Source organism: Ochotona curzoniae, unplaced genomic scaffold (assembly GCF_017591425.1).
Source record: "Ochotona curzoniae isolate NIBS_2020 unplaced genomic scaffold, NIBS_Ocur_1.0 scaffold_3835, whole genome shotgun sequence".
NCBI classification, from domain to species: Eukaryota; Metazoa; Chordata; class Mammalia; order Lagomorpha; family Ochotonidae; genus Ochotona; species Ochotona curzoniae.
The window spans coordinates 32765656-32787768 of record NW_024467114.1 but is presented as its reverse complement, the minus strand read 5'-3'; the positions used below and the strand labels follow the sequence as shown (position 1 = coordinate 32787768).

Here is a 22113-nt window from a genome sequence, read left to right as displayed (position 1 = left end):
TGATTTTGTATTGGTTTTTCATTTAGGGGGATGTATAATAACTGTGTAATGGATATTATCATATCCAGATGTGAGGATACAATGCACTACGCAGATCTACTTCCAGACAAAGATGAACTCCCAATGAAACCATTTACTGTATCTTGAAAATAGGATACTGGATCCTCTGCCATTATCTATGCCTGCAATAACGGACAAATGACTGCGTATGAAGAACTATACTATAGTAATAATATAGGGGTACTTAGTGGATACAAAGGGATTGGGGTGGGAGCAAGGGAAATCCCAAGGCCTATGGAACTGTATCATAAAATGATAATTGTAATTTTAAAAATTGTCAACAAAAAAAAAACAATGACAAAAAACACTTGAAGTAACACTGTGTACATGCACACTCATACAAAAAGGCTTTTTAAAACTTGCAGTAAGATTAGTATTTTAAAAAGCACATCAAATCATGATATACATTAATCTTCTATATAAGGCCATTTTCCTGGGTAGATTTTAATAAGACTGTGAGAGAAGGAATACAATTTTAGCCCACTGAGTTTCTAAACTACCAATCCAGTCTTTGAGCAGGTCTGTGAAAGAAAAATTCTTGTTCTTCCTGCAAGCCACAGATATTAACCCCCACTTATAAATCACTAAAAACAAGGATATACTCTTTAAACTTCAAAATCCTTTACCGAGTTCCATCCTCCAAGAGTCCTTGAAAGACTATTTTGTCACAGTGTCAAAAGCTCAACCTGAAACTAAACTTGGGCAAAATGGTCCAGGCACAGAATCACACGTCTGATAGGAAATCCTCTTCATACTCCAACCTCAAAATACTCTCCAATAGCACACATTACCAAAACCATCCCTCTGGAGCACCTGTCTCTCCCATCTGGCTATCTACCTTAAGTGCCCAAGTTATCAGTATTAATTATTTCACATACATTCCTGAACTTATTTACACTTCCCATTAGTTTATATCATAACCCCCAGTAAATAGGAAATTCTTTAATAGGTGCTAAATTAGCAACCACAAGGATCAAAGTCTCATGGCTCTGTGATTACAAATCGGTCTGTCCTTCCCACAGCTGTCTCCACAGTGCTGTGCTGTATGGGAGAGCACACTATTACAGGCCTCTCTTCACACTTCTTCAGCCCATGCCTTCGCTATGATAGCTAACCATGCAGAGGTGGGAGAACAGAACCATTGTAAACTTTGGCAACAGTAGATTCAGGGCCCAGGGCAGTGGCCTAACAGCTAAAGTCCTCACCTTGAACGTGTCAGGATCCCACATGGCACTGGTTCTAATCCCAGCAGCCCTGCTTCGCATCCAGCTCCCTGCTTGTGGGCTGGGAAAGCAGTGGGGGCTGGCCCAAAGCCTTGGGACCCTGCACCTGTGTGGGAGACCTGGAGGAAGTTCTTGGCTCCTGGCTCCTGGATTCAGATCAGTGCAGTACCAGTTGTTGTGGTCACTTGGGGAGTGAATGAATGGAGGAAGATCTTCCTCTCTGTCTCTCCTCCTCTCTGCATATCTGATTTTGCAATAAAAATAAATAAATCTTAAAAAACAAACAAACAAAAAAGAAATAATAGATGCACACCACTAAAGATTTACTGTTTGCCTTCTATAAAGACCAGCAAGTTTGACTTTGAATGATACAAATGTTTTCATCAAGAAAAGGTCAGCAAATGTCTGGTTTCAAGCCCAATATCCTTTGTGCCCACACATTAATATAGAATATAAAGCTTTAAGTAAACGTCATTATCAATACTATACTAAGAGTAAAAGAGCACTTTAATCCCAAAGTAAATTAACTCGAACAGCAATCCACACACTTCAAAAATAATTCCAAGGGCTGGCATTGTGATCACCATTTGAAATGCCAGCACCCCAGATCAAAGCACTGAGTCCCAGCTATTCGAGTGCCAGTCGCTGCTGATGCACCTGGGAAAGCTACAGAAGATAGACCAAATAGCTATGGCCTGCCAGCCTTGTTAGAGAACTCCAGGGAGCTGCAGGTTCCCAGTTTCAGCCCAGACCAGTCCTGACCACTGAGGCACGTTTGAGGAGTGAAACCAGTGGATCAAACACATTTTCTACCTTTTTCACTTACTCACTCCATCTTGCACAAAAGTAAATAAATCTCATTTAGAGAAAAAAAAGGGAGAGAAATAAAAATAATACCCCCCAGAATTATTACAAATATGGAGTGTTGTAGTATAATGGAGCTCACAATGCTCTGGAAGGAAGCATGATAAAACACAAATTAATCAGATTACTTCTTTTATTTAGGTGGTTTCCAACTGCTTTGCTATACTGTCATAAACATGAGAATAAATGTCCTTCTGAGTAGTGTCAACTTCGAAAGTTCAAAAATGGCAAAGAGTAGAACATGGTAGCCAGCACTGTGGTGCAGCTGGCCAAGATACCACCTCAAACGCCGGTGCCAGGTCATGCCGTGCTTGCAGCACTTCTGATCCAGCTCTCTTGCTAATGTGCCTAGGAAACCAGAAGACCCAAAAACTAAGCTTCCAGGCACCCACATGGAAGACATGGATGGAACTACTACAGGCTCCTAGCTGTGGTCTGGACCAGCCTTAGCCACTGTGGCCCTTTGGTGGAGCGGGGTGAACCACTGCATGGAAAATCTCTCTGTATGTCTCTCCACGACTACCTGCCAAATAAGAGATGAATCTTTTTGCAACAGAAATATATACATATGAAATGGCAAAATAAGACACTTCGTACTTGTAAATGCAATTACAATGATGACAGCAAAGTTAACATTTAGTGAATATTTACCATCTGCCAAATGACCAAGGCACAGTAAATCACAGAAGTTGTTTTAAATGCTTTTTACGGTTTATCACTACTTCACAAAATATGTCACTCCTACCATCTCGTTTGTCTCTTATACCTGGGGTTTGCAACAAGTTCAAGAGAAATCTTTTCACATCTTACTGAGAGCTACCTTATGTTGTGGTATCTTATTTGAAGGGGAAACAAAAATGCAGGTTATCAAGGATTCATCTAAAGCTCCAGCTTCAATCACATCCACAAAAAAGAACAATCCAAGAGTTAGCAAGAATATTCCGCTTCCCCAGAATGCCAAGGGATTAACTGGCACCCATGGTAAAGTTGGCACTCAAGAGTGCTCGCTCATGCCTAAGAGTACCCTCAGTTACCTGATGAGGAATGCTGCACCCACGCCAAGCAGAGCAGTTACTGAGTATTAAAGAACTAAGGCTCAAACCCAGCACTTCAGAACATCTCTACCTTCTCCCAATTTTCTCCTCAAGATTTAATACTTGGTTTAAAACACACACTAACAGCTTCTCAAAGTCGATGAATCAGTAAGCACCCCAGAATCCAGTGGTCCTAAATCCTTTCTGAGTTCACAGGTCCCTTAAAATATTAAACCTGTGAAAATACTCAACAGGCAAAAAAAAAATCTTGAATTCATTTTTCTGTTTGTGGACTTCTGTTCACAAAGTCCTGGATGAGGTTATCTGGAAGGACAGGGGAAGTAAACCATTCCTGGGAAGGTAGAAACCAACAACTACGAGGCCTTCCAGTGCCGGAAGCTTTATCTGATGGCAGTTTGTGTCCTTCTACTTCAAAGCAGCCTCTACACTAATTATTACCAGCTTGTGTTAGCTTGTCAAAAAACCAGATCAGTGTCCAATGGAGGCAACCAGGTTTTTACCATAATCATCCAAATATTAAGTCTGAGAGTAGATAATATCACAAAAATGGGAAAATAAAAAAGCATGACATTCAAGTGAGACGGTGACAAAGATATCAAAATCAGGAAAATCACTGCATCGAAGGAACGAGAAGGTGGGAGACAAAGGCAGATCATCTTGATGGTGAGTTAGCCAATGGGGGATGAAGAGTTAACATGCTGCGAAAAAACCCTATGTCCCTGTCGCACTCCTCCTGGTTAACGTATGAACCATCCTGCCCATGACAAAGCAGGTGTCTGCATACAAATGCAGAGCTCCAAAGCCTCACAATTTTCAAAAACTGCCACACGTTATTTTTATTTTACTACAGTAAGTAGCAGCTTTGTTTTAATCAGTCTGGCTGGTACAAAATAGATTCAAAATAAAACAGAGTATTTGGGGAAGCGGAATGGAAGTGTTATCAGCAAGTCGAAGTAAAACCCTGGAAAGGCACCTGTCTCAGTCCACACACCGTCAGAGAACAGGGCCCAACTACCAGAAACACTCTGTGAAAACCCTCAAGGCTGGGGCAATTTAAAGGGTAAAAAGGATCTTAACAAAAATCTCCAGTTTCACTCACCTTTTAAACTCCCACCACTCCAGTTATTCTTCCCACTGGCATAAACAATACATCAAGACCCCTTACCTAGTAGCAAACTGAATGATGGCATTCTGAAGAGTCTGTCTAATTTCAAGAAGAAAAGATTCATCATCACTTAGTGTATAATACCAATACTGAACATAGTCCCTCAAAGAAAACTGGATAACCTGTAACACAAACATTGGGAGAAAATTCAGCTCTTTAGCATTTAAAATATTAATAGTGGCAAACTAAAAATAATTGATCATCTGTCAATTTAGGTTTCCTATTTGTATATTATTTTGTAGTAGCGAATATCTGCCTTCACTAGAAAAGCAAAATCTGGCTCCAGTGAGACAGCTCAATGACTAGATTTTTCCCTTGCAAGTTTGTATCCCAGCTGCTCCACTTCCCATGCAGCCCCATGCGTGAGGAATGGGAAAGCAGTGGAGGATGGCCCAAAGCCTTGGGACCCTGCACCCACATTGGAGATTAGAAGAAGCTCCTGATTCGTGGCTTTGAAATGGCCCAGCTCTAGCTGCTGTGGCCATTTGAAGCAGATGGAAGATCTTTCTCTCTGTTTCTCCTTCTCTATAAATCTGATCTGATCTACCTAATAAAAATAAATCTTTTTTTTAAAAAGCATCAATCTGACAAACATAATTTCAAAAACTTTCAATTTTAGTATCCCAATTCATCTGCTGCTCACAATTTAAAGAAACCGTGACGGTTGGTGAGGTGACACAGCAAGGGAATGTCCCTCCAGCGGCGCTGGCACGCTCCACAACCAGCCCGGATCTAGCTGCTGCAATCACTGGGGAGTAAAACATCAGAGAAAATCCACCTCTTTCTCTCTGTGCGTCTATCTCTGTCTCTGTCTCTCCATAAACCTGTCTTTCCAATAAGAATAAAATGGACTTTAAAAAGGAAAGAAACATTTTTTTTAAAAGCTTATTTATTTTTATTAGAAAGGAAGATTTACAAAGAGAAGGAGAGACAGAGACAAAGACCTTCCATCTACTGGCTGAATCCCCAAGTGGCCAGAACAGCCAAAGCCAAGCTTATCCAAGACCAGGAACCAGGAGCTTCCTCCAGGTCTCCCACATGGGTGCAGGATCCCAAGGCCCGCCCGGGCTGTCCTCGACTGCTTTCCCAGGCCACAAGCAAGGAGCTGGATGGGAAGTGGAGCAGCCATGACACAAACCAGCGCCCATATATGAATCAGCTTATGCAAAGCAAGGATTTAGCCACTAGGCTATCACGCTGGGACCAAAAGCAAAAACAATCTTTAAAAAAAATATATTAAAACACTACATATGGCAAAGTCCCAGACATACAAATAGAGATGACCCATTCACATTCAAGTAAAGATAGGGTTTGCAGAAAAAGAGTAACTGTTGGTGCTAAAGAGTCTAAATTAGTTCAACAGACTGAGATGCAAAACAATGCTGATGGGGACCGTAATTCACAGTTTTTAAGACTGTGACATCAAATCTACTGCTATCAAATTATAAAAATCATATGATTCACTTAATTCTATTAGTATCATTGATGCCATCAAAAAGCACAGACTACAACTCAAAATATAAACTGAAAATTAGATAACCCAAATATGTGCTCATCTAGAAGACAATCTTGAGATTTTAAAGTATACTGAATTTATAAACATCATATAATCAAATAACTATCAGTGAAAAACACTGAGGATAATGCATTTGCCTAATTCTAAGTTTTATTTTTTTAGCAAAACAAGCGATTTTCATTTTTTAAGTAGTAAATTAACAAAGAAGTCAATCACCAAATAAACCTATCATCATCAGTGACAGTTTAACTATCAAATTATTAGAAACACTATCAAGTCATCATAGACTTTTTTCCAAATGCAAATTCAAAGGGCTTTCACAGTAAATGAACTGCTTCATTTGTTAAGTGCTTGAATAAATCAGCACCTTTGAGCACAGAACTCAAAGATGGCCTCATCATCAACATCCAATATGTTATTAATGTAGCTTAAAGGTTTTTCTCCATATTTTCAAAACAAGTGACACTAGCACACAATATATGAGAAGCAAATACCACATACTAAAACTCACTTGCTGGAGAGGTTCATCAATTATATTGGCACCCGTCAATCTTCTATCAATCTTAATAGTTCTGGCTTCCCGTTTCATTTCTTCTAAGCACTTAAAGGAAATCAAAATATTTTACTGAGCAGTCTTAATTCTAGCCTCTCTAAAACACTTCAAATTGAATATTCATCACAACTCCCCTTTATTATCCTCAAGCCAATGAAAAACCTTATTTCTTGCTATTCTAACATAAATGAACCAACCACCCGCTACTTCTTAACAAAATCCGACACTGAGAAAAAGAACCTCGATTCTCCCTCAATTTTAAGTCAGAAAACATGATTTAGAATGATGTCAACTAAAAATGTGCAAGTTATACGGCTGTTATATTTCAATAAAACTTTTAAATAAAATTAACACTTCAATTGAGTTTAATTACTGTCTTCATTTCACACTCTCTTCTTTCCTCTACCTCTTTCCCAGTAAACACAGCACACCAGTTGCCAAAATAATATACTTTACACTTGGTTTTATGTAAGGATGATTTCTGGACACTAAAAAACATGTATTTCTCTATTTATTCTAGATCTTCAGAAAGAACAATGGCCTGGGAATAGGGTGAAAGGTAACAACACCTTTAAATTAAAAATAGAAATTCTGGCACAAAAATCATGGACCATACAATGTTTGGATTACATGGACTACATAACAGCGGGCTCATAACACTGAAACAGGCCTAAGTAATTCCTAGCACTAGTGAACACACAGCTGAGAGAGACAGAATGGGAAACTGAACAAGAAATTCACAAGAAAGGGTATAACAAGCTTTGGCAGAAGCTCAACAACTCATTAAAAGGTTTGAAAATACAGATCCTAATGTCAAAAATGTCTTTGTGAATATAGAAATCTTCATGAATATAGAACTAGTATAGAGTAATATTCATGGCTTATTATGTGCTTATGAGCAAATCCATAATAAAAAACAAATCTAGCAAACTACAGGGACATGGCTCTAAAGAAATGATACTTCCCTGAGCAGTTTCAGGCAGGTTCCTTCTGGATGTGTCAGAAGGCGGCAGTGCCACCGAGCACTGGACAGGTCACAGACCCGAAGACTTTCCAGAAGGACAAATTACGGCGGTGCCAAACAGTGACACAGATGGTCCTCACCCTGTGCAGGCCTGTCACTGAGTTGTGTTTTACGTCTATAATGTAAGTTTAAAATGCTAAGAAAATTTAGCAGAAGCTTACAGAACAAGGATACAGAAAAAGAAAACATTTTGGTTTGGTTGTCCAATGTGTGTGTGCTGAAAGCTAAGTGCTACCTGAAGTGTCAGGAAGTCAAAAATGCTTCAAAGTTTATCAAATAAGTGACAGTGAGCTAAGAATACTTAATGAGAGACAAAAATCCTATTTTGAAATGACTGCAGTGTAAGCTAAGTGTGCAGTGGTTATGAAGCCTGCAGTCACACACAGGAGCACTCATGGCCTTCACCACTCAGTCCCCAGCTCACCCAGGACAACCTGCATTCCCACAAATTCCATTCATGCTAACTGTCCCATATAGCTAGACAACCCCCTTACTGTACCTTTTCTAGTTTCGGATTACAGATGTATTTAGCTCTATGTTCCAACTGCCTCTGGCATTCACTACAGGAACATTTTGCAGGTTTGCAGATAGAAGCAAGACACTATATATCACACAGATGAGGTATGTGCCAGGCTACACTATGTAAGACTGTTCAATCTCTAATAGGGCTGGGTCTCCTGGCACAAGCCCATGGGCCCACTTGTGCAGTGGGTGCTGAATCCGTGAGCCCCAGGGGCAGGGGGCCCAGTGGGACCTGAGTCTCCAGCCCCAGGTTACTGACCCCGCCTGCATGGTGGGAGCTGGGTCTGTGAGCCCTGGTAGGTCCCAGGGTCGCAAGGCCCAGGACTGTGGGCCCAGCTGTGCAGTGAGCGCTAGTTCCAAGAACCCCCCAGGTGGAGGGTCCAGTTTGGCCCAGGTTGCCTGGCTCAGGTTCATGAGTCCACCTGAAATAACAGGTCCTCCTCAGCACAGAGGACAGAGTGCTGGACAGCAGGCCTTTGTGCACATGCAACATGGTAGCCCACTGGAGTCTGCACAGGGCATCTGGTACCATAGCAGAGAATGGAGAACAGAACATGTGGACAACTACCCCAGTCAAATGCTGACAGCAATATCTGGGCGAATGGAGACTCTAAGGTTGACTGCATCAGCCAATGGACACTGGAAGGGATTCCTATTCCATACATTGGCGAGATCAACAGCATTTCAGAACTATCGCATCCAGCTGGGCAGGACCCTTGGAGCATGTGCCACACTGTGACCCTGGGTTGATATCGGGTGGTCTTTCCCCATTCTTTGGGACTGGGATGGTGGGAGGCTGAGTATGGCCTATCCCCCATCTCCTCCCTTCCTCCCAAAAATGGGAAGAAACAGAAAGCTTGGAGACAATGATTACACCCGCTTTTCCTAACCATGGATCCTTCCCACCTTGATCAACTATGCAAACATCATCTAAAATAAAGAAAAAAGGATATATATCTCTTTAAAAAAAGGTGTTCAATCTATGTTACTCCCATGATGAGGAAACTAACAACATTGTCTCAGGAGGTATCCCTGCTGTCAGAAAACACAGGATGGTACGCATGTTTCACCTTGTAGCATGAGGTCAGATCTAAGTTTTCAGAATATAGTATTATCATCATTTACCTCTTCTGTCTCTTACAGCTTGGCACATAATGGCAAGTAAACAGCTGTAAAGTTACTGCCATCAAATGCAGACTATGTCTCTTCAGGAACATAAAGTCGCCCCAACTGCACAAAAACTAAAACCATGGCAAATCTGAAGTCTACCCATTTACTTACAGATTCATACTGAGGAATAGAAAACAGCAACATTCAAGAAAATAAAAATTAAGTCTGACTTATTAAAACTATAATTGTGTAACTCAGTTTCAAACTATATTTTCCAAACAAAGAAAAAGTGCCCACTGCCCCACCCCTAGCTTCCCTGCAATTACCTTCAGAATAAACTATTCTGATATGTCATGATATGTCATATCATACCCATGATACTTTAAAATTCCATCTTAAAAAAGTTGGGAAAACATTCAAACATTCCAATTTCTACATGTCAAAATCACAATTTTTCTTTCACACTAACAGTAAGAAAGTGATCATGGTGACTTTTTAAAGCCAATCATGTCAGTGCCATCGGAAAACCTCCAGAGTCACACCAATCATCAGCAACTGAGAGTGAAACCTGCAAAGCCACACCCAGACACCACTCTCCTGTCACTGAGGAGGGCTGGATGTGACACTTCAGATCCTCTCACGCTGCTTACCTTAGGAACCCCAGTCGACGTTGGAGGAAGAAATGAATGTTCACACTGCTCTAGGTGCTTCTCTGAGTTTGTTTTTCCGAACAGGAGAGTAACCACTAAACCCCTAGAAAAGAAATTTAATTAAAGGTACAAAAATAAAATTCAACCATGATTTAACACACCTATTTTAAAGGACATTTTTCAAATTTCATAGATGGTTCAACACTCACTTAGAAGCCAATGACTTTGCAGCACAAAAACAAAAATTGACAATTTTTTGTTCAGACCTTAAAAAAACTAGATATTCTGTGATTCGCACAATAGTGCCCTTCAAAATTTCATCAAACTGTTTCACAAAGAACCCCATGAAGTTTCAAACTTTAAAAACAACAACAACAAAAAAATCAACCCTCATTAATTCAGTAGGCTAGCATTTCATTCTTGCACAGAGGCCAGGCTAATCTTCTCTATATCGTTCCAATTTTAGTATGCATGCTGCAGAATCAAGCGGAGTCAAAAGGCTAGCAAATAACCAATTATAGATAAGAGACTCGAACTCTATAGCTAAATGACAGAATTCTATGGTTTTTGTTAACTAATTAATATAACTTGCCACTATGATCAATAAATATAATATATATAATATAATCAATAAAATAATCAAGGGCTATTCAGGGTATTGCTTAAAGTCGGAGGGGCTGTTACAGCAGAGCAGGTTTAAGTTTTGGTTTGTTCACACTGGTTCAAGTTCCAGCTGTTTACTACCAATCCAGCTCCCTCCCTGCAAGACCAGGATGGAGTTCCTGGTTCCCAGCTATTATGGCCACATGGAGAGTGACACAGAGGATATAAGAGCTTTCTCTGTCTCTATACTCTGTCTATGACACTCTTTTCAATGAATAATTAAACATACTAACAAATATTTTTAAAACTAAATACATAAAATACAGCTGGAACCAAGAAAAGAAACATAAATGCATTACCAAAACACTGATTTTAAAATTACAGGATGATGGTGGGGGAAGCAGCATGGTGGCCTAGTGGTCTAATCCTCCACCTGTGGTGTGCCATCCCCTATGAGCACTGTTCCAGTTCCAATCCAGCCTACTGCTGATGGTTTGGGAAGGCAGCAGAAAATAGCCCAAGGCTTCAGGTCACTGTACCCATGTGGGAGACCAAGAAAAACCTCCTGGTTCCTGCCTTTAGACTGGTCCAGCTCTGGCCACGGCAGCCATTTGGTGGAAGGACCAAACTGGCCCAGCTCTGGCCACTGCTGCCATTTTGGAGGTGGACCAGTGGAAAAAAGAGTCATTCTCTCTCTCTCTCTCTCTCCCTCTCTCTCTCTCTCTCTCTCTCTCTCTCTCTCTCTCTCCTTCCCTTCCTCTTTCTCAGAAATTCTGACTTTAAAGTAAAACCAATAAATCTTGGAAAATCTACAAGATCAAGATAAGATAAATGCTGGATAAAAACTACCAATGACTAAAAGTTATCAATATTGTCTGTATTAAAATTTACAAACAAACCTAAGCACTGAAATTCGCTAAACTAGATTTTTCTCTTATGATGATCTTAGAGCAATCTTACAATGATTCAGACTAGCGACAAGATTAAAACAGTAAAAATAAAAATTGACAGTCTCAACTACTGAGAGGAAGACTCTCCAAAGCAGTTTCTGTGAGGGCATCCACTCAGTGGCGCTCAGCACAGGTACCACAGACAGCTGGGGAGGGCGCAGCCCCTGAGGCCAGCCAGCTCCTGCGGTACGTTTCACTGAAGCCACTTGGTAACTGATGCTATGAAGACTGAAGCTGACCCTGTATTTTAGATTCACTCCCTTAGTAACCACACACAACAAAATATTTATATAAAGTAGACACTGCATTTCTAAAAACATTTTTATTAAACAGACTGATAAAAGATTAACCTTTGCCTACAGCACAACAGTAAGAAAAGCAGGACAGCAACAGTATGCAATTAGAAGCAGCGTGACTGATAGATCCAGCCATGAGTTCTACGTAAAAATAAATGCAACAAATGGTTACTTATACTGACAAATAGACAGCAGAAAGTCATGGAATAACCATAATATAATATTCCACAATCACTACTGTACCTACAAAAAATAAAAATTTAAAAATCCCTCACATTTATTCCCAAAAATGTTTTTTTATATTAGAAAGGAATTAGCTTTGATCATAAACAAAAAAAAAATTACTATCAATCTTTCCAGATGGGGAAACTGCAGATCTTAACACACGTAATTTCGGAAAACTGTTAATGAAATGTCTCTATGCATCTATGAACACAGTTAACGAGAGAGCTAAGAAATCAGACTAAGATATTCCTCTCAGACACTGGGGAATACTGGGTAACAGTCAGCCCTCCAGTGTTCTCTCATCTATACAACACAGAGAACAAAAGTAACATATACGTATTTAATTTAATTATTTTTAAAAACAGAGGATCCAAAAGCAAATAGTTAATTCAGACCCTCACAGGCAGAGATAACAGCTCCTGCCGCTCACATGGTAGACCAGAACTGAATTCCCAGCACCCAGCTTCACCTGCTCTATTCCCGGCTGTTGTGTGCATCTGGGGAGTGCACCAACAAAAACAAATGTTCTATTTCTCTGCCTGTCTGAAACAAAAAAAATTTTTAAAGAACTTAATAAAAAGAAAACAAACCTAAAACTAAGAAATGACTTCTAATTATATGAAACAGAATCATTTTACTTGATAGTAAAGACTTCATTTTTGGTTTTTTATTTTTTTTAAAGATTTATTTTTATTATTTTTTTATTGGAAAGGCGGATATACAGAGAGGAGAGACAGAGAGGAAGATCTTCCGTCCGATGATTCACTCCCCAAGTGAGCGCAACGGGCCGATGCTATGCCGATCTGAAGCCAGGAGCCTCTTACGGGTCTCCAACGCGGGTGCAGGGTCCCAAAGCTTTGGGCCGTCCTCAACTTCCTTTCCGGGCCACAGGCAGGGAGCTGGAAGGGAAGCGGGGCTGCTGGGATTAGAACCGGCACCCATATGGGATCCCGGGCGTGCAAGGTGAGGACCTTAACCACTTGCGCCACCGCGCCGGGCCCTGGTTTTTTATTTTGAAAGGTAGTTACAGAGGGCAAAAGGCAGGGAGAAATCTTCAACCTGCTGGCTCACTCCTCAAATGCCCTCAACAGCCAGGGTTCAGCTAGGCCAGAGCCAACACCCAGGAGCCAGGAGCTTTACCCCGAGTGCAGATACCTAAATACTTGGCCCATCTTCTGCTGCTTTGCCAGGACATTACCAGGGAGCTGTCTCCAAAGTGGAGGGCCTTGGAATCAAACCAGCATCCATATGGGATGCCAGTCCGCTATTTTTGTTCTTAAAGCATTAATCCACACTAAATTACATTAAAAAGGGACACTAACTCTTCAAATCAGAGACAAAATAAGAAAGTTATGAATAAAGAAATTATGCTACTCACTGACCATAACTGCATTAACCTGAGGAAGCATAATTAACTGACATCATTCTGGGACATCAGCTCACACACTCATGGAGTGACTTTCACAGGAGTGGTGCTGTCTAGAACAGAATGCTGGGCCAACTTACGAAACAGCATGAACCTGGATTTCAGACTCACCATGTAACTGTCAATATCTTCCCAAGAGTCTTTTAGAACTCATAACACACTCTTCAATATTCAACCTTACCTAAAAAATTTTTTACAAAACATTGTCCAGATCTGTGAAATTACTACCCACTAAGTTACCAAATTCCAATCAGGAGCAATAAATTCTCCCAAGACACTGAAGAAGGCGCTTGCTCACCGTTCTCTATCACGAGCTTTATATGAAGTAGTTCCAATTACAGGAGAAATTGCACTCTAGCCTTCTCTTTCCAAGCCCTCCTACCTTTGATTCAAAGTACTATAAATATGCTGAAATCCTTTTCCTTCACTGGAAGAAACCTTGCCTGTTCAGTTAAATCTCCTTTCTATTCGGTAACTATAACATAAAATACAACTTTAACACACTTGACATAGTTGCTTAATTTAAGTCGGTTGCTCTACAGTCAGTGGGCATGCTCCACAGAAGACGACCAATCACCTGGCTCGTGACTGAGGGTGACAGGTGGAACAGTGATTCAGAAGCCACCCTTGCACGGTCACAGTCATTCAGGTCACTGTTTCACGTGCCGTCCGACCCAGCTAAGCCCTCTACTTGCATAGGCTCATAACACATCCTCTAAATGCTTGTGATCTAAATGATTAAAAATAAACTCACAGGTGTGTATCCTACAGCTAATTATATAAACATGCATACACATCCATTAATGACAAAAAAAAATTCATTTCAGCTAACTTACTTTGGTTAATGTTTAAATAAAATTGCACTGTTTATACATTCTCTTACCATTTACGTCTGATATCAAATCTTCTGAAAATAAAGCTATAAAAATTATGACTGACACTTCCTTTGTAAAGATTTATCAAAGAAAAACATCAGCAACATACACCAAGTAACCATGAAAACAAACCTGCAAAATTGAATATTTACTTGAATTTTCTAGGGCAACAATATTAAGAGAAATTATTAACAGCTGAATTCTAATCAATGAAACAGTATCTTCCACAATGCAAAACTTGGTATGTTATTCCAATTTAACTTTCCCTACTAATTTAATTTTAAAAATTCATCATTCAAAGACAATTAAAGTTTTTAAACCTTCCTCATGAGTCTCATTAAATGTTTTTTTCTTCAGAAACTGGAATTTTATTTTTGGATGAAACTATATTTCTGCACAAACTGGTATCTTAAATCTTAGTTTTAACTTTGCTAAAAGCAGTTTTAATACAACAGTCACAAATAAATCATACTCCCAGTCTCATACCATTTGTTCTGTTTTGAACACCATGACATATGAATTATGAAGTTATCATTAAGAATACTTACCCACCCACAAAGCAGAGGATATAAAATGCCAAATAAAATATTACAAAGGGTCCGAAGGTTATCAGGCAAAGGACAATGCCGAGGCTTCCCCATCCCCATATGGACAGACTAGCCTGAAAACAAGCACAAAATAAAAAGAGCTTTTTAAAATAAATAATTCACCCTATCAATGAGAAAACAATCATAAAATTTTCGGTTTTGAGTTTCTCCTCTTAAAAATGTGTACTATTGTTTCAAATGATGCCAAAATATTCAATTTTGGAAGTACTAAGTATGTTATTAAAAATTTATCTCTAAGGAATAATATATAAATTTGTATTTATGAATAAGGAACATTAGCAACCTAAAAAAAAAAAAAAACAGTGGCCACACACAAAGTAAAAGACAGCAACAGCTACACAGATGGCTGAATGGAATGCTGGCACGAGAAACTTCAGAGCATTTTTAAAAACATTTTTACTTTATATATGCAAAAGCATATATGAAGGTTAAATAGCATACAAAATTTTTACTTACTTAAACCCAATATTTCACTTTAAAACTTTGCCCAACACGACCACAATAAAACATTTAATTTTTAATTAAAATATCAAAATGATTCATCTCCCTAAAAGCTGTAACATTTTCTTTTACTCAAATTGGATGAAAAATCCATACAATTACAGTTGCAAAAGTGTCAGCTCTAATTACTAAGTTTTTTCAGCTCAACAAAACATCTCTAAAAATATCTATGCCTTAAGAAGTAAAAACTCTATATCATATAGAATCATATTATCTTATCCAGTAAAGATGCCCCTTTTGTTCAAGATAAACTGGATTTTAATGTTTTAAGGCATTGTAAACAAATAAATGTATTCCATTCAACAAGTTACTACAGCCATTTGACTTGCACTGTGAGGCATATAAAGGAAGCATTTGTCTTTCCAAGGCCATGAAGGAAGGTAGAGAAGAATGTCTTATAGGAATAAAACAATTGACACTAAACCAAAAGAAAATAAAAGAAAGCATTATAAGAAGCTAAACTAAACAAAACCAATGACCAAAAAACTATGGAACAGACAATGGTGCTGTGGACTATAAGAGAAAGGAGAGTTTTATTCATTCATTCGCCATTTACTGTTTTCTTATGTGCAAAAATGTGCTGGCAACAGCACAAGGAGCAAAACATATTTCCCAAGGACTACACAAGCATATCCTCTTAGGCTTACATACCTAATAAGAGCTGAACAAAGAACAAAGTTATTTAAAGCAAATTTACAGTCCAGAGGGGAGGAAAACAACTAAGTCAACATGATTATATCAGATGGGGATACGAGCTACCCGGAATAATAAAGCAAGCATCTAGGTCTGGTCCAACAAGCTCTGAATTAAATGGCACATGAATGGAAATCTTGGACAAGATCTATTCAGGGAAAATTTATTTTTAACATTTTGTCTCCTATCCCTTGAAAACAGTCTATTCATGTTTCTTAGCAGAAATTTTTTGGCATTTCTCGTTTTTATATCAGACTGATGCAATTCTTGTTCATTTCTAGTTTTAGCAATCTTTTTCCTTATCACAGCCATTATCATCTAGCAACCAAAGGATAAAGATGCCTGCTCAAGGAAGTGGGCTATGCCTTCAGGCCACCTTTCCAGATTAGGAGGAATACACTTCCCACACCCAAGTGGCCTCTGACTTCCTTCCAAGAGCTGAGAGCCACACACTGTGACAGAGCAGCAGCGAAGCACCTCTGACAACACCTGCTGAATACATAATCCAGTAGCCAACCCACAAGGGCACACCACAAGATGCCTGGCTAGAGGAAACACATGCTATTACCCTATTACCCAAGACTCACTCCAAATCATCTTGGCTAACTTCCCAAGAAACAGTTATCATAAATTCCCCAGAGGACTGAAACTAGACTACAACCCACATACTTTATTCAAACCTACCTTATCCAGTGACATGTTATCAAATACTAGCAAAGTCATTCTTTCTTTACGCAGATTTATTCATGCTGGTTAGTTTCACAAAGCTAAACAGCTTTTGTTTAAGGATTTATTCAGAGGTTTTAAAAATTAAACCGAGTAAAGTAACAATCTCCGGATATGAAGCAACATGCAACTGAAGAGTAACACACCAGGGGCCTGGTCTATTTTTCACTCTGGTGTTTGGCTGTTTGCTTTCAGCTGAATAAATGCCTATTTACTCATAAGTTTGAATCATCTTTCTAAATTAAATTTCCCCCAAGACCATAGTTTATTTGAGCAAGATTAATTAATGCAGCAATTAATTAACAAGTAAGACACCGCAATTAATCCATTTATTGTTCTAGATTCCTATGGATTTCTTAGTCCTCATTTGAAAAGTGTAACAATTTTTTCCCAAAATCCATTCACCTATTCAACAAATATCTGCAAATACCAGTAATGCCCCAAGAGCTAGTGATTTAATAGTGAACCAGAGATGCTTTACAAATTTTTTTTTTAGTTTTTATTGAAAAGGCAGATTTGCAGAAAGACATTCGATCCACTGATTCAATCTTCAAGTGGCTGTGATGGCAGAGCCAAGCCTGTCTGAAACCTAGAGCCTGGAGTTTTTTCAGGGTCCTCCACATGTGGGTGCAGGGTCCCAAAACTTTGGGCCATTCTCCACTGCTTTCCTAGGCCACAAGCAGAGCACTGGATGGGAAGTGGAGCAGTGGGATCCCGCCAGATACAGGCAAGGATTTAGCCAATAGGCTACTGTGCCCGGCCCAAACAGGTAGATTTTTAAGTCACATCTGGGTCAACAGTACGGTGCATAAATAAGCTGTCGAGTAAAAGGCTGGCATCCCACATGAGCACAGGTTCCTTTCCCACTTCCCTTCTAACTTCTGTTAATGTAGCTGGGAAGGCAGCAACAGGTGACCCAAACGTTTGGTCCCCTACAACGTTTGCTCCCCTACAGGGGAGACCTGGAGAGAGTTTCAGCCCTGGTTTCAGTCTGACCAACCCCTGAAAACCATCTGGGCAATGAAGCAACAGATGAAGAGTTCCCTCTGCGTCACCCTCTCTCTGTGCAACTGTCTCTCAAAATGAATAGATCAATGTTTTTGAACAACAATCACATTTTTTAAAAACCTGCAGAATTATTTCTGTGATTAAATTCAAGAGACTAAGAAAACATGTCTAATGAAACAACTCATTTCTTTTGCAGTTAAACTGTCAACTCCAAATGTTAATCTATTGCAACCAGCCAGCATGGTGGCATAGTGGATAAAGCAGCCTCTTTAAAACAGACACTGGCTGGAGTCCTAGTTGCTCCAATTTTCAATCCAGATCCCAGCTAAAATGCCTAGGAAAGCAGTGAAAGATGGCCCAACTGCTTGGGCCTCTGTACCCACATGAGAGATGTGGAAGAAGCTCCAGGCTCCTGGCTTTGGCATAGCACATCCCAGCCACTGCAACCATTTGGGGAGTGAATCATCAGTTGGAAGTGTCTCTCTCACTCTGTAACTCTTTTTCAAACACAATAAATCTTTGAAAGAAAAAAAAAAGTTAACACTATTCATTAAAACATCGAAATCGTACATTATCCAAACAGTTTCTATTTTCCTTAATGTTTCCTATATATAATTGGTTGATTATAAGCTTATTACTTAGTGAGATTAATCAAGAAAAATCAAGATGATCTAAAGCCATTTTAAGATTTCTGAGTTATAAATATTTACTAAAATGATAAACGACAAAACTTAAGGAAACATTGTACTAAGCTAAAAACCATTCACACAAACAGGTATTACCACAAGAGCAAAAACAAAATGAAAGGCAATAAAAAAGACAAAAACAAATCTACACAACAGTGACTTGCATTAAAATAAAAAAAAAAAACCTTCTGTTTCCTACATGGAATAATCAACACTGAAATTTCCACACACTGCACCTGCAATCACTCACAACCGAGGGCTGCAGGATGGCTTCAAGATCACCTTCTCCAGCACTTCTCAAACTTTAAGTATGTCAAATGCAGGTGATTACAACGCAGATTCCGAGGTAGAGTGCCAGAGTGGAGACTGAATCTTTCCCTTCTAACAAGCTACCAGAACTGTTTAAAAGAAAGCATAATTATATATCTCTGACTTCCCCAAATTAATCTCAAGATCCAGAAATACTTACTCATAATTCCAAAATCCATGAAAAGCTGAAAATTGAAACCGTATCATGCATCCTACACACCACCTCCTTTGCTCATCAGAACTGAGGAAGCAGCCAAGAAGGTAGCAAAACAGTACTTTAAAAATGCAGCAAATAGTAGCCAGAGTATGACTGAGGTGAAATCTCTCACCCCTATACTTCACTGTTTATTACTACCACATACCTCCATTTCCTCATCCATATCACCTGATTACTTGGAGGACTGTATGAGTCTCTGACTTAGCGATCCATTTAGTTTGTTCACTATTACTATGCCTGGCTTAACAATTAAAAAAAACTGGACCTAATGTGATGGCTCAAATGGCTAATCATCCACCTTGCAGTGCCAGATCATATCCCAACTGCCCCACTTTCCACTCAGCTCCCTGCTTGGAGCAGTAGAGTATGGTCCAAAGCCTTAGAATCCTACACAATGTGGGAAACCCGTAAGAAGTTCCTGGTTGCTGGCTTTGAATCTGTTTAGCTCCAGCCCTGGCAGCCATTTGGGGAGCGAACCAGCATATGGAAGATCTTTCAATCTCTCTCCCTGTAAATCTTTCTAATAAAAAATAATTAAACCTGAAAAAATAGTAATGATGCATATCATGATAATTAAGCCTGTAAGGAATACTGACATTCACCTGACTGTTACCAGTACTTGTGACTGGAAAAGCAGCTTAATACCAAGAGAAAACACAGAAATCACACATTTCAGTTTGCCATTAACTTTCCACATAACCTCTACAAAAATCACTAAACTTCTGTGTTCCTTTGTTTATGATTTTGTCTGAAAAGTAGGAATACAGACAAAAGAAGATATTCCACTGACAGGTTGACACCCAAGTGCCTGCAACAGGTAGGACAGGGTCAGGTCGAACTCCATCCAGGTTCCCCCCACAGCAGCAGGGACCCAAATGACTGGGTCATCAGGTGCTGCCCACCAGTGTGTGCTAGCAAGGAAGCTGGGACCAGGACAGGCAGTACTCGAACCCAGGCACTTCAACATGGGGTGATGCAGGTGTCCGAAGTGGCACTGTAACCGCTATGCTAAACACTCTATTATTTTATTATTATTAAACCACTAGCTATGAAAGACAACATACCACTGCACACTAACATGTAAACTGGATTCCAGAGGCAGACACTTGGCACACTGTACACAATGTCACCCAGGAAGCCCACATCCCATACCAGAGTGTGTAGTTCTGAGTAATAGTTCCACCTCCAACTCCACCTTCCTGTTACATGTGCTGCAGAAGGTAGCAGGATCAAGTACCATGGTATTTGCCACCCTTGTGAGAGAGACTAAGCTCCTGAAGCCTGCCTTCAGCCTGGCCCAGCGACAGCAGCTGCAGGTAATTGTAGAATGAACCGTGGATAGAAGAGTCTTTTGCTCTTACTACCTTCCAAATAAATGTAAAAATATATATATTTAGGGGTTGTTCCCACAGGTTAAGCCTCTACCTGCAGCATCAGCAACTCACATGAGAGCTGGTTCAAGACCCGCCTGCTTCACTTCAGATCCAGCTCCCTGCTAATGTGCCCTGGAATGCTGTGAAAGATGGCCTGTGTGCTTGAGCCCTGCACCTATGTGGGAAATGGAAGAATTTCCTGGCTCCTGGCATCAGACCAGCCTAATTCCGGCCATTGTAGCCATCTGGGAGTGAGGAGTGAACCAGCAGATGGAAGATGTTTTTCTGTCTCTCTTTCTCTCTGTCTTTCATATGACAATAAATTTTTTTAAAAATTATTTTTAATTATGTGAGCTGTGAACAGAATCTAGATATAAGGAAACAGTCATTCTATTTATTTTTAACAAATTGTGCCAGTTTAATTACTCCAATTATTTTTCTTAAATCTAGCTACACACTAGCTAAGTATGTATAGCTATCATTCATCTAAGAAAGATTTACAAAAATGAACATATGTGCTACACAATGTTGCACAGAAACTCTGAGGGAGAACCAAGACAGCTAGGCAGAGAGCAAGCGCTGGACACGCAGCAACACACAGCTCCAGCTGACTCTGTCCCCTGCTGCTGCAGACGCTTGCAGGCCCAAGCGGGGACACAGGCAGCTGTGTTCATGAAGAGACCTGCAATGAGTTCTCAGCTCCAGGTGACTTGTCTACCCCACCCACCCTCAACCTGCTAAGACATTTGTGGAATAAATTACTGGATAGGAACTTACTCTGCTTCTGTCTCTCAAATAAAAATAACTCCTTTGTAGACTTGATTTTGTAGCAGTGTAAGTATTGTACATTACCATAAAACTATTCAACTGCATTTACTAACAAAATATAAGTCATGCAAACTACTTCAAGTGATTTTAACAACACAGAAAGCATTGATTCTGAATACCCAGCATGATACACTGTAAGAAAAAGGAACAAACACACACACACACAAAAAAAAACCCACAAATATTTTATCTTTCAGTAAAAACTACCATAGCTATTCATTCCACTACTTCAAATAAGACACCCAGGAGCAGTGGTGGATTCTGAGTCAGGGGCAAGAAACGCATTTCAGATAAGCCCAGAACGCCAGACAGTGACCACCCTGCTCAATACAGTCAGTGGAGGGCTCGTGATAACCTGGAGAGATGCCAGCGGGTGGAAGAACAAATGCCACACACTGGAAGGCCTCCAGTGTTTAAGAGACCAGAAAGACATTTTTTGAGTTCCATTAATAACCCTTGAAGAGGGTTATATAATCAACTCATGATTTTGAAATGTTGTAAAGAATTTAACACTTATCAGTGTAATCAGCGATCAAAAATCTGTCCTTAAATTACTAACAGTGCATACAAAAAGAAATACAATTAGAAATTAACATCATCATCTACAAAAGAATTCTGAAGAATAAGAGAAAGAACAGGAAAAAAAAGCCACATCTGACTTAGGAAATGCAGAAGATGGAAAGTGTTACACTACGTCACGGAAATGAGCTAAGTAAAACTAAGATTTTGAAACTTACGGGTAAAAAGTTCAGTTCTTACTGAGTGTGTGCTGGCCAGAACCAGGCTGGACTGCAACACCCATTGGTTCCAATGGAAATTGGGGCTGAAAACAGAACCAACCCAGCAATTGCAACCACCAGCTGATCGGGGCGATGGACTGTGCCAGGCCCTGTACATGCTAGTACATTCAGGAATTTGGTCTGAGAACACCTCAGAAAAACTTTCTTTGGAGATCTCCCCAACTGAAATGCTGGACTCAGAACCCTAACCAAGAAAAGAGAGAAGAAAGAACAGTTCAATCAACCATCTCAGCTATAGGTTGGCAGC

The 22113-nt window shown here is 39.8% G+C and overlaps 1 protein-coding gene and 1 non-coding gene across 7 annotated transcripts in view; both read right to left on the bottom strand.

Moving 5' to 3' along the window:
• The window catches only part of SNX13 (sorting nexin 13), a 109937-nt gene that overhangs the window by 57578 nt on the left and 30246 nt on the right, over positions 1–22113 (bottom strand). For 5 of the 6 annotated variants that reach the window (XM_040964936.1, XM_040964934.1, XM_040964933.1 and 2 more), the window contains 4 exons: positions 14666–14778; positions 9743–9845; positions 6395–6484; positions 4368–4489 (listed from right to left, as the gene is read on the bottom strand). In XM_040964936.1, the coding sequence (XP_040820870.1) occupies positions 4368–4489; positions 6395–6484; positions 9743–9845; positions 14666–14778 (428 nt within the window). Of the gene's footprint in view, positions 1–4367; positions 4490–6394; positions 6485–9742; positions 9846–12285; positions 12359–14665; positions 14779–22113 lie in introns of those variants that run through there. The other variant, XM_040964937.1, reaches the window with a different exon arrangement.
• LOC121145965 lies at positions 10119–10228 on the bottom strand. Its single transcript, XR_005882123.1, has one exon. It is a non-coding gene; the product is annotated as a U6 spliceosomal RNA (small nuclear RNA).